This window comes from Salvelinus sp. IW2-2015, linkage group LG15 (assembly GCF_002910315.2).
Source record: "Salvelinus sp. IW2-2015 linkage group LG15, ASM291031v2, whole genome shotgun sequence".
In the NCBI taxonomy this organism is placed as follows: domain Eukaryota; kingdom Metazoa; phylum Chordata; class Actinopteri; order Salmoniformes; family Salmonidae; genus Salvelinus; species Salvelinus sp. IW2-2015.
In genome coordinates, this window is record NC_036855.1 from 51,286,776 (window position 1) to 51,299,374 (window position 12,599).

The 12,599-nt window shown below is 42.9% G+C and overlaps 2 protein-coding genes across 5 annotated transcripts in view; one reads left to right on the top strand and one right to left on the bottom strand.

Annotated features, from left to right (window-relative positions):
* LOC111974722 (activating molecule in BECN1-regulated autophagy protein 1A) overlaps nucleotides 1–12,599 on the top strand; it is a 294,670-nt gene that overhangs the window by 190,013 nt on the left and 92,058 nt on the right. The gene's annotated exons all lie outside the window — the stretch shown is intronic.
* LOC111973980 (diacylglycerol kinase zeta-like) overlaps nucleotides 1–12,599 on the bottom strand; it is a 69,756-nt gene that overhangs the window by 11,204 nt on the left and 45,953 nt on the right. For 2 of the 4 annotated variants that reach the window (XM_024001458.2, XM_024001457.2), the window contains 2 exons: nucleotides 8,538–8,651; nucleotides 3,846–7,084 (listed from right to left, as the gene is read on the bottom strand). In XM_024001458.2, the coding sequence (XP_023857226.1) occupies nucleotides 7,024–7,084; nucleotides 8,538–8,651 (175 nt within the window). In that variant the 3' untranslated portion in view covers nucleotides 3,846–7,023. Of the gene's footprint in view, nucleotides 1–3,844; nucleotides 7,085–8,537; nucleotides 8,652–10,981; nucleotides 11,084–12,599 lie in introns of those variants that run through there. The other 2 variants (XM_070447253.1, XM_024001456.2) reach the window with 2 other exon arrangements.

Sequence of the window (12,599 nt, forward strand, 5' to 3'; positions counted from 1 at the left end):
ACAGGCCTATTTCTAGTTTGCCCTGTTTATCAAAAGTGTTGGAAAAACTTGTCAATAATCAACTGACTGGCTTTCTTGATATCTATAGTACTCTCTCTGGTATACAATCTGGTTTRRGCTCAGGTTATGGATGTGTCACTGCAACCTTAAAGGTCCTCAATGATGTCACCATTGCCCTTGATTTTAAGCAATGTTGTGCTGCTATTTTTATTTACTTGGCCAAAGCTTTTGACCATTCCATTCTTGTGGGCCGGCTAAGGAGTATTGGTGTCTCTGAGGGGTCTTTGGCCTAGTTTGCTAACTACCTCTCTCAAAGAGTGCAGTGTATAATGTCAGAACATCTGCTGTCTCAGCCACTGCCTGCCACCAAGGGTGTACCCCAAGGCTTGATCCTAGGCCCAACGCTCTTCTCAATATACATCAACTACATAGCTCAGGCAGTAGGAAGCTCTCTCATCCATTTATATGCAGATTATACTATCTTATACTCAGCTGGCCCCTCCCGGATTTTGTGTTAAACACTCTACAACAAAGCTTTCTTAGTGTCCAACAAGCTTTCTCTGCCTTGTTCTGAACACCTCCAAAACAAAGGTCATGTGGTTTGGTAAGAAGAATACCCCTCTCCCCACAGGTGTGATTACTACCTCTGAGGGTTTAGAGCTTGAGGTAGTCACCTTATACAAGTACTTGGGAGTATGGCTAGACGGTACACTGTCCTTCTCTCAGCACATATCAAAGCTGCTGGCGAAGGTTAAATCTAGACTTGGTTTCCTTTATCGTAATCGCTCTTCTTTCACCCGAGCTGCCAAACTAACCCTGATTCATATGACCATCCTACCCATGCTAGATTTTGGAGACGTAATTTATAGATCGACAGGTATGCTCTCAAGCGGCTAGATGTTCTTTACCATTCGGCCATCAGATTTGCCACCAATGCTCCTTATAGGAAACATCACTGCACTCTATACTCTTCTGTAAACTGGTAATCTCTGTATACCCGTCGCAAGACCCACTGGTTGATGCTTATTTATAAAACCCTCTTAGGCCTCACTCCCTCCTATCTGAGATATCTACTGCGGCTCTCATCCTCCACATACAACACCCGTTCTGCCAGTCAKATTCCGGTAAAGGTCCCCTTGTTCACTCGTCTTTTCAGTGCGCTGCCGCTTAGCGACTGGAACGAGCTGCAACAAACACTCAAACTGGACAGTTTTATCTCAATTTCGTCATTCAAAGACTCCATCATGGACACTCTTCCTGACAGTTGTGGCTGCTTTGCTTGTTGTCTCTACCCTCTTGCCCTTTGTGCTGTTGTCTGTGCCCAATAATGTTTGTACCATGTTTTGTGCTGCTACCATGTTGTGTAGCTGCCATGTTGTGTTGCTACCATGTTATTGTCATGTCTTTCTACCATGCTATGTTGTTGTCTTAGGTCTCTCTTTGTGTAGTGTTGTCTCTCTTGTTGTGATGTGTGTTTTGTTCTATATTTTTATTTCAATTTATCTTTAATCCCAGCCCCATCCCCGCAGGAGGCCTTTTGCCTTTTGGTAYGCCGTCATTGTAGATAATAACTGACTTGCCTAGTTAAATAAAGGTTAAATAAATCAAATAAATTGTATTCATTGAGAATAAAAAAGCCCTGCCTAAATAGATACTATGCTGGTCATGAAGATGTTGTACCACTTGCTCTGAGTGGCCATCTACCAGGATTAATGGCCAAACAAGCATTTAGTAAAGATTAAGACTAAGATTAAGACATTTTGGTGAAGACTAAGATTAAGACATTTTGGTGAATAAATAAAGCATTATTACAATCTTACAAAACAAACCCATCTTGATTTTCAGGTGGAATACAGCTGTATTTGTACTAGTTTGGTTTGGGAAAATGGTAGTGAATTAGAAGGAAAATCTTCATCAGACAGAGTATACTCTTTTAGAAACCGTCTGAAAATTCCTGTTCCTGGAAAGCTACCCTCGTGTAGGTTTTCGTCCCAACCCAGTTGTAACTAACCTGATTCAGGTGATCAACCAGCTAATTATTAGAATCAGGTGCGTTAGATTAGGGTTGGAGTGAAAACCTACAGGACTGTAGCTCTCCAGGAACAGAGTTGGAGAGACCTGGTCTAATCTGTTGGAAACCTTGATCAGTACAATCACCTGGACTTGAAAAACAATACAATTAGACGCAACAGAGCAGATGCTTGCTGTGCAAAGCAACACATTCTGATCATGGTAAATCTGAGGAGAAAATAATCCCWGTAACAAGTCTTTCCCCAAGGTCTGGGAGTCCTATGTGTCTGTGGGTTACTAATGGGCCTGCTTTCCCCTGTTAGAGGTAATTAAACCACACAGAGCCCACAGTCTCTCTCATCAGCCCAGGAGTCTCTCACAACTACCCAGTCTGTCTCCATCCACCCCTCACTACAGTCTCACTCCCTAGATAAAACTTTGATCAAAGACGTTGAGCGTCTTGTCAAAGTTCCATATTTAAAACTCTTGACAAAAGGCAGCTGGTTTCTAGCACACGTCATTGGTAGGGCTGGGAATGTCCCCCCATCACTAGTCATTAGGCTGGTTGACTGTGGAGGAGGCAGACGCTAGCAAGAAAAAGTGGTAGCTATGTGTCCAGTGTTCATAAGCTCAGGGGATCATAAAGTAAGCCGCTCATGAAGGCAACAGCTACCGTGCCACATTCGATGAAAGAGAGAGCGCCAGCCATGTGGTATTTACAGTTGAAGTCGGAAGTTTACATACACTTAGGTTGGAGTCATTAAAACTCCTTTTTCAAACACTCCACAAATTTCCTGTTAACAAACTATCGTTTTGGCAAGTCGTTTAGAACATCTACTTTGTGCATAACACAAGTAATTTTTCCAACAATTGTTTACAGACAGATTATTTCACTTATAATTCACTGTATCACAATTACAGTTGGTCAGAGGTTTACATACACTAAGTTGACTGTGCCTTTAAACAGCTTGGAAAATTCCAGGAAATMATGTCATGGCTTTAGAAGCTTCTGATGGGCTAATTGACATAATTTGAGTCAATTGGAGGTGTACCTGTGGATGTATTTCAAGGCCTACCTTCAAACTCAGTGCCCCTTTGCTTGACATCATGGGAAAATCAAAAGAAATCAGCCAAGCCCACAAAAATTGTAGACCTCCACAAGTCTGGTTCATCCTTGGGACCAATTTCCAAACGCCTGAGGTACCACGTTCATCTGTACAAACAATAGTGCACAAGTATAAAAACATGGACCACGCAGCCGTCATACGCTCAGGAAGTTCTGTCTCCTAGAGATGAACGTACTTTGGTGCGAAAAGTGCGAATCAACCAGAACAGCAGCAACGGACCTTGTGAAGATGCTGGAGGAAACAGGTACAAAAGTATCTGTATCCACAGTACAACGAGTCCTATATCGACATAACCTGAAAGGCCGCTCAGCAAGGGAGAAGCCACTGCTCCAAAACCGCCATAAAAAAGCCAGACTACGGTTTGCAACTGCACAAGCGGACAAAGATCATACTTTTTGGAGAAATGTCCTCTGGTCTGATGAAACAAAAATAGAACTGTTTGGCCATAATGACCATTGTTATGTTTGGAGGAAAAAGGGGGAGGCTTGCAAGCCGAAGAACGCCATCCAACTGTGAAGCATGGGGGTGGCAGCATCATGTTGTGGGGGTGCTTTGCTGCAGGAGGGACTGGTGCACTTCACAAAATAGATGCATCATGAGGTAGGAAAATGATGTGGATATATTGAAGCAACATCTCAAGACATCAGTCAGGAAGTTAAAGCTTGGTCGCAAATGGGTCTTCCAAATGGACAAATGACCCAAGCATACTTCCAAAGTTGTGGCAAAATGGCTTAAGGACAACAAAGTCAAGGTATTGGAGTGGCCATCACAAAGCCCTGACCTCAATCCCATAGAACATTTGTGGGCAGAACTGAAAAAGCGTGTGCGAGCTAAGGAGGCCTACAAACCTGACTCAGTTACACCAGCTCTGTCAGGAGGAATGGGCCAAAATTCACCCAACTTATTGTGGGAAGCTTGTGGAAGGCTACCCGAAACATTGGACCCAAGTTAAACAAWTTAAAGGCAATGCTACAAAATACTAATTGAGTGTATGTAAACTTCTGACCCACTAGGAATGTGATGAAAMAAATAAAAGCTGAAATAAATAATTCTCTCTACTATTATTCTGACYTTTCACATTCTTAAAATAAAGTGGTGATCCTAATTGACCTAAGACAGGGAACTCGGATTACTCGGATTAAATGTCTGGAGTTGTGAAAAACTGAGTTGAAATGTATTTGGCTAAGGTGTATGTAAACTTCRGACTTCAACTGTATATGTAGGCCATGTATTGTGTGTGATACAGTTCCTGAAAAAGAACCATGCAAGTAAGATATATCTTAAGAGGAAAGTGTGCTTTGATTTACTAAAGCCATTCAGTTTCACCCACACTTCATGAAAATGTAATGAGTATTCCAGTCTTACATTACATCAAACTGCATTATCAGTTCCTTTACAGTGCCTGTGACAAACAGAACACTCTCAGGGTTTAAAAAATAATATKTGTTGGTATGGAAACAAGAGAAGCAGACTAAAGTTAAGAAAAAGTGATCACAATCGGGCAAAGCATATGTTCAAGCCCTTGGATCCTGGCAGCAATTTCCTTTGAGAGTGGGAACAAAATATGCAGCTAAGATGTGCCAGGCAACATCAAGCCCCAAACCACTGGCCTAACCTCTGTCGCTAATGGATTGTCAGTGTGAGGGAGATCCAGGGCAGATTACACACAGTTTACTCGAATATCTGCTTCACCTCATAATTAGAGGAGCCTAGCCTCTACAGTCCAGACACATACATCTCCACCAACCAGACAGTTATTCTCCAATCACAGGGAGAAGGACTTCAGAAGCTTTTATGTGTGCCCTTCTACAGTCAAACTAATGCCTAGGCATTAGCTCTGTGAATAAACATCAGTCTTCAGGTCTCAGGCAAGGTTACTCATTATGTGATCTCATCCCCCCCCTTTCCTCCTCCTCCTCCTCCTCCTCCTCTCCACAATGACCCCAGCAGCTGATAGACATCAACTGATCTGCGTCATAGAATCAAAGTTGCCTGCACGACTATAGACAATGTTAATCAACTGAGCTAAAGCCAAAGCAACAGGATTGCCCTTAAAGACACACGCTGCAAGATTCACTGCTGTTGAATGGTCATTTCAATGAATTACATTCGGTTCCAAGCAAAGTGGCAGGGCTGCAGCTCGGCAGAAAAACAGACTCCAGAATGTGGTTTTAAAAATGGTGGATCATCTTTTCTTATTAGGAAGTGAAAAGCAAGCCTGCTGGATGCTTAGAGGCCAAAGCTGTTAACAATTTGTCATCCCGCAGATCGTTAATGCAAACAGTCTGTACATTCCTGCGTAAGTGAGAAAAGACGGTCTGTCTCAGAATAAGGTATACTAGGCAATTAGAGGACCTGGTGGTTCGTTTCAACACATTGATCTTTCGAAAACACAAACATTGAGTCAACAATGGTATGGGGGTGCCATCTTTTCTTACCATTGTTAATTTAACCATGTTTCAGAATGTTTGATGCATGCTGGACTGTGTGCTCTGGTCTATCAGAGCTCCCTACAGTATTTATTGAACGGTAAATACAAGGTTTCCGTCATACTGTACACATGTATTGATTGTGATGCCCTGAGAAGCTTACATTTTAGAGCTTGAGCCCATCTACGTGGAGCTGCTGTGCAAATCAACATGATTACATCTTCTGCCATTACCTTCTACTGTCCATGCAGTCAAGACACACTCTGCAAATAACAACCTCCTTTATAGTAGGAACATGCATTACACACAGATGAGCACGATCATTACAAAATACAGTGAATAAAGAACATAAAATGTGACATCTTCTAATGCCACCTTGGTGGATGTTACATGTTCATTTAAGCGGATTTGTTGAACCAAACATCAGAGGAAAAGCTGACAGTGATTMCCTTTCTATCAAGGCTCAAATAACCTCTCTTCAAAGACTAGCTGATTACTGTCTAATCACCCATTCAATATGAAAACAAATCCCTTGCTAGCATCCTTAGCATTTTACCCGGACATCAAGAAAAAAGAAAAGCTCCAWATCTCAAATGAATTACGACATTGGAAATAATTATAATTGCACGACAGGGAAGCATTACACAGGGYAAAATCTGGCAAGGAAAAACGACAAAATACARTAATCAGTCTGTTTGGCAGATCACTGAAGTGACAAGCAAAACTTAAATTCGGAGTAATTTCATGCGGCTCCTGTTTGGAYTGGCTTTGCGGTGCTGCATGACAGCGTTCAGAAGATGCAACTTCTCATTCGTCATCTCGGTGGACATGGAGAGGATCCATCATGCAAATTTGCCTCCAGACGAGACTCAATCAACAGTGAATTAGCGTCGCTGACAAACAAGAGTGGCAAAAACAATGACACATAATTCATTGTAAAATCAAATGTSAGGATGTGCCAAATGTGAATACTCTAAGGCAGTCTCTCTCGCTCTCTCTCTCAGCTGTCCAAATGGAGCTATTTGTATGTAAAAGAGGGGATGAGGCACGGTGACAGCGAGAGGGAGCACATGGGCCTGTTTGTGCCATATGGTTCCATCAGCAGCTGAATGCCATCCCCACATTCTCACAAGCATCCTGCCAAGCTGGGAGGAAAATATGATACTATTTTAAGGACAATGTTACCATGACACACCATAAAAAAAAAAGATTCCCTTCGAAATTCAGTTTCAAAGATCTGACTCTCTCTCTTCACTGGGATGCTACTGGACAACATGCCARGTCTGGCACATTGCGTGGAGGTCTGTGATATTGTGTCGACTCCAGACCAAGGAACTAGTAAGCAGAGACTTTGCTTAGTAAATACATTCTTGTGTGACAGAGTGCAAAGGGCAGAATTGAGAAAGTGACTTGGTGAAGAGAAAGAAAGTGAATGTGGTGAAAGGGGGGCTTTGATCTCACCTCAATGTTGGGTTGATCTCAGCTGCAGTAGTGTTAGACCGATGGATACATCCGGCCCTTTAAGACAACAGCAAACAAATGGACGGACCAACAAAAAAAAACAGATGAGCACAGAAATGATAAATCATAAAGGTGTAAACATGCAAGATAAACAATAGAAACAGAAACAACTGGAAAGCCTCTACAAACAAAACCTAATTTCGAGAACGGGTTATTGACATTTGAGATGGTATGGTTGAGTTTGAAGTTCATCAGCTGTAAAAAAATAAATAAAAAAATATTGGATATTTTTTGGGAAAATACGACTTGCAGTACGCAAAACTTACAGTAAGTGCACTTTCACTCAAAGGAATAGTAGTGCTTCACCCCTTGTGACTGTATTGCATTTTCACAGCCCGCTGCAGCCCCGGCACAAAGACCATGACGGAGCTATAGGTACAGCAATGGAGCGCAGCTAGCCAACCCTCTGTTTTATTTTAAGTTATTTTCTAATTTTACCTTCAGGGTGCCATGGCAAAATGGGCTCCAGTYCCTGTATTGTATGTGGTGGTGAGCGGCCGTGGAGCCTCACGGCCCCTGTTATTGGTGTGGCCACAATATCAAAGAGCAGCCTAACATCTTTATATATCATGGCAGATTCAATTTGGAAGGGCGAGTCTGTGGCGGATGCTGTTATACACAGTGTCATTTCCCCTCCTCGCTCCAATATAGGGACGTAATATAAACACAGCACAATCAGCACTAAAAACAAGTCCTACAAACCATTCTCAGTTCAAACACGTAGTAAGAATGAATGATATTATAAAAGCAAAAACAAAAATGTTGTTTCGATGCGTTTGCCCGTGAAAAAAAAAAACTATATTTCACTGCTTGTCATCTCAGTTTCATGAGACTCAAGGAGGTGAACCGTGACACTTTTCTGAAATGATGGACCATGACAAATACGTACAACTCCACTGTGAAGAATGCATTTCCTTGCAGAAATTAGAATGGAATGGTGCTTTATTGACCCAATYACACCGCAGACTATTTCATGGAACAATTCCTGGCCTAAGTAGATTTGTACACCTGCAAGGAGCCAGTACTCTTAACAGTGTCACGGGCAATACCCTTTCCTAATGGCCGACCCCTTTCCTACTCAGTCCAGGCGAGCGTGACAGGAAAGCGGATGGAGGCTACACCGGTTCTGTCCGATAATGAGGGTTGGCTAAATCTCCCCCAGCCTCAATCTACTCCTGAGCATATCACACCCTGCCAGGGATATGGCCAAGGCTTAAAAACAGTCTGGCACTGCCGGACCTACACACAGTGGAAGTTAAACACGGTGTTTAAAGCCCTCTTACCATAGCATAGTGTGAGGCTAGTATGGCTGGCTGCATTGTATGTTAAGTAGCTTCAAAGATCGAAGTGTGTTACAACAACAAAATCAAAGCTGTAATATGTGATTTGGGAGATTGGCGGGCTGCCTAAGTCCGGGCACCCCCCCCTGCGTTTTAGTCTCTCTTCTCACCTGGTGAGGGCAGGCTTACTGGACCTGAGAGAGTCGTTGTGTGCCAGTGCCTCCACCACCGAGCTGTCGCTGGATATTCGCTTCCTCTGAGTGGTCTTCTGGAGCTCCATGATCCTGAGAGAGAGAGAGAAGGGGAGAGAGAGAGAAATAGAGAGAGAGACAGAGAGAGAGAGACAGAAAAGAGAGAGAGAGATACAGTATGTATAAGAAATGATGAGGTTTGAGATGGCCTAGAAGGCATCACACGTTGTATACATTACGGAAAGAAAGTAGTGAGTACTGTATCTATTCCCGCCGGGTCCTGAAGCAGAGGTAAACATTTAAGCCTTTCCTTGTCATTATAATAAAGCAAATGTACATCAGAGGTGGGCACTGTATATATAAAAATAAAGTGTGTTTACATTGCTGGGGGGGGGGAATCTAGTGCAAGTACAAAAAGCTGCACACTGTACAGATGAACCCCCTTGGAAGATTGAAACTAGAAKATTTCAACCATTGGGAGCAGAGTGCATAAAGCAAAAGAGAGAACTTGTGTATATGAGACAGAATTATAGAATGATGGGGGTCTAAAGAACGAATAAGAAGGTTCGCGATGGTAAAATGGTAAAAAGTTGCAGTTAAAAGACACTAATATGCAATATAAATGTTTCTGTCATCCAGCACCTACAGTACTCGCTTTGAAGCTCGTTTTCCTACAATAAAGGCAAAAGAGAGTGTTAAAATGATAAAATGGTGTTCAATTGTTAATACAACCAATAATAACATTCTACTTTGATTGAATGTCATTTTATATTCCATTTGAACTGAAGAGCTGCAACAAAAGAGCAGAAGTGCTGTGTGGATCATTATTTAAACGCTTGGGGTCTTGTTGTGGAGCGTAATGATCCGAATCATGCTGTGGTGCTGGGTCTGTCTGTCTACCACCAACCCGCTCCATCTCTCCCACATTCGTCACATTAGTYTGTCTGACTTCCAACCAGGACCAGAGGTAAGTGGAACAAAGAGCATACACCCGGCATACAGGAAATGTGTCTGCAATGCTAAAATAACATGCAAAAGCTGTTAAAATTTTGATGGGTAAAATCTTTTGGAATATAGGAGTAGGGATGTTGTTTAGATCAATTAGGGAAAGTAAGCAACTCACTAAAATAGTGATGCTTTTGCAGGGGGAAAAGTTGAAGGGCAGGACTTGAACCAGGGAAGTGCGGAGCCTAGAAAATGTAGAGATTCTCAGGAGTGAACAGTCTGCACTTGTGTCCTAATCGAGATGTGCACAGCTGCATACACATTGTCTGTTCAATCGGATTGGTGATTTATGAAATACTGATCATATGAGAAACAAAGATGATGAAAGCCTCTGACATCAAATTAATAAGACTGTTTTCCAAAGATCCAAAGCTGATATCTGACTAGTTTGTCTTTCCAGGACTACGGAAGTACCAAAACAAAGCTTACAAAACCGCAGCTATTCATTGCGACAGAGGAAGAGCACTGAACACAGAAAACGACAACATTACGAGAGCATCATGACTCATGAATGTGTGTTTATTGATCTAACTGCTCTTACTATAGATCTGACCCTGACATAGACCTCATCGATCCCCCAAACCCTAAACCTGCCCTAGGCTAACCCCGTGCTCGGCCGGCCACTTCCCCATGTCTCGTTTGGAGRCCAACCCACTCTCTGGCTGCCTGCTCACGAAGATCAAAACATTATTGAAAAGAGTTAAACAGCGATGACACAAAAAAAAAAAAACAGACATCTTTATGGAGACAAATCCTGCTTTGACAAGAGCGTCAAACGCAAAATGGATAATCAGATTGGGAGTGAGCAACTCCCACCCTCAATCTCAGTTGTGATGTTCGATTGTTGMGTTTGTGTGATTTTGAAATAGAATCTTGATTCTAAGGAAGGTGGGAGTGAAACATAAGCAGTGAGGCAGATTGGTACTGTATTCATTCCCATTTAAGACGGAACGCTGGGTTTTTGCTCATCACCTCCCACATTCATCCTCCTCCACCTATTCCAACCCACACAATCAACTTTGCATTTGAAGAAAGAAACAAAAATRGGCCCTGGCAACACACACATGGCTGCAGAAGAATCTATTTTCAAAAGATCCAAGTGTTATATTTTTGAGGGAAATAAAGCAACACAGTACACACCTTGTTGTTAAACTGCGTTCTGCCGGTGTAAACCGGAATTTTCCATGAGCCTGAATGTGTTCCACCCAAAAAGATCTTGGACTTAGTGTATTGATCAGTCTAGAGGCATATATCAACAACACAGAAATCCCTGCTACATTCAAGTAAAATGCAAAGGAARCTTGTATGGCTATACGGGGAGACACGTCCATGGGCGAGTAAACAATCTTTGGGAGGACAGGATAAGTTAAGAGGAGGAGGAAAGGAGAGGTGAACAGGAAGGAAGGACAGATCGATACCTCTTCCTGACAGGAAAGGGGAAGCCGGAGTGAGAGGAGAAGAAGTGGGATTTCTTGTGTCTGATGGCCATGGCCTCGCTGTCTGAGTGTGGGCTGGTGGGACTGACGGTATGAGGAAAGGGTACAGAGAGGAAGAAGAGTGGATGAAGGAAAGCAGGGCAGAAGGAAGGGCAGATGGAGAGAGAACAGGAACAATTCAGGGATGTTTTACTTTAATAACATGCCGCCGCCCCCCCCCCCAAAAAACACTTTTTTTAAATATACATTTAAACTGATCTGTGATTAGGGAAAGAAGGACAAAGAAGCCGGGGATCTTCAGAGCCAGTAGCAGGAATAGTTAAGAAATGGTACAAGATCAGTTCAGCAAATTAATTGGTTCTGAGAAAAATGATGTTTATGCTAGTATGCAAATAATGTAACAGTTAGGATGCGCATCGTCTTACATTTCCTTTGATGATTTGATACATAACCAAGAGACTAAGGTGGCATTCATCTATGACAAATTACCTCCAACACAAACATCACTGTCCAGGTGTTCCTGTTTCAAGTATTGTAACTACTACTGCAGGACCTGAAGAAGACCCCCAAAACCCCTGGACCAAGCCCCCCCTCACCCCCACCCCCCACTGCACATCCAAACACATCAACCACAGCCTTTCTTTCTAGACTACAGGGATCCTTTTATTAGGAATTCTATTTCAAGCCGCAGCCAGCAGCATGAGAGAACATGGCAAAAATAACGTGGCCTCTGCTTTGAAAGCATCAAAAGACAGTCTGTAGAAGACGTGCCAATAGACCACAGGGCGAGAAGAGAGGGAGAGAGAGGCTACAATCCCACACGCCCTCAGAGATAGCCCCACCATGRTTACTTTGGAGGGGGGACGGGGACGTGTGGGCCGGGTTAGGATCTGCCTTTGTCATGTTTGAACTCCATGAACCTGTTGCCACACCTCCTCTTCATAATACTCTCCTTAAATCCCTAAATGGATGGGGGACAGGGGCCCGAGCTAAAGTGTAGAGAAGAGAGACTTCCACTAAGGGGAAGTTACCTGTAGAACAGAACTCCACAGAAAATCATCTACTGTACAATTAGGAACGACATAAAGAGCAATACAAGTTGATACGCTAGAATGACAGGGAGAAACGCAAAGGTTTAAAATGACTGACAGCTTCTAATGCACGTCGGAAATGATTCTATGAAATATTGATGAATGCACAGCAGATATGAAGAGACGGCTTATCACGGCAGTTTATTAKCACTTTAAGACGATTTAACAGGACGGAAAGGTTGAGCTCAAAGGTATTACTCGAGGAACTTGGTTGACTCGTTCCGTGTGCATCACTTGTGTCATTCACAAAAGTCTACAACACGTGCAGGAGATTGGTTGTGGAAAGTTATGGAACTATCCACACCTGGCACACAAAACATCCTTTCTTCTGAAAAGATGAACATACAGTATATAGTGAGGCGGAGCGTTTCTATGGTGAGTGTGGCCCTTCTCCTTCCTAGGGTCATTATGAAGACCAGTAGTTAGAACTTAAATGATTCATAGATTTAATGGGGTGGGGGGGTTAATGGGCGAGCATGGCCCCTGCATTCCTCCCTGTCGCCTCAGTA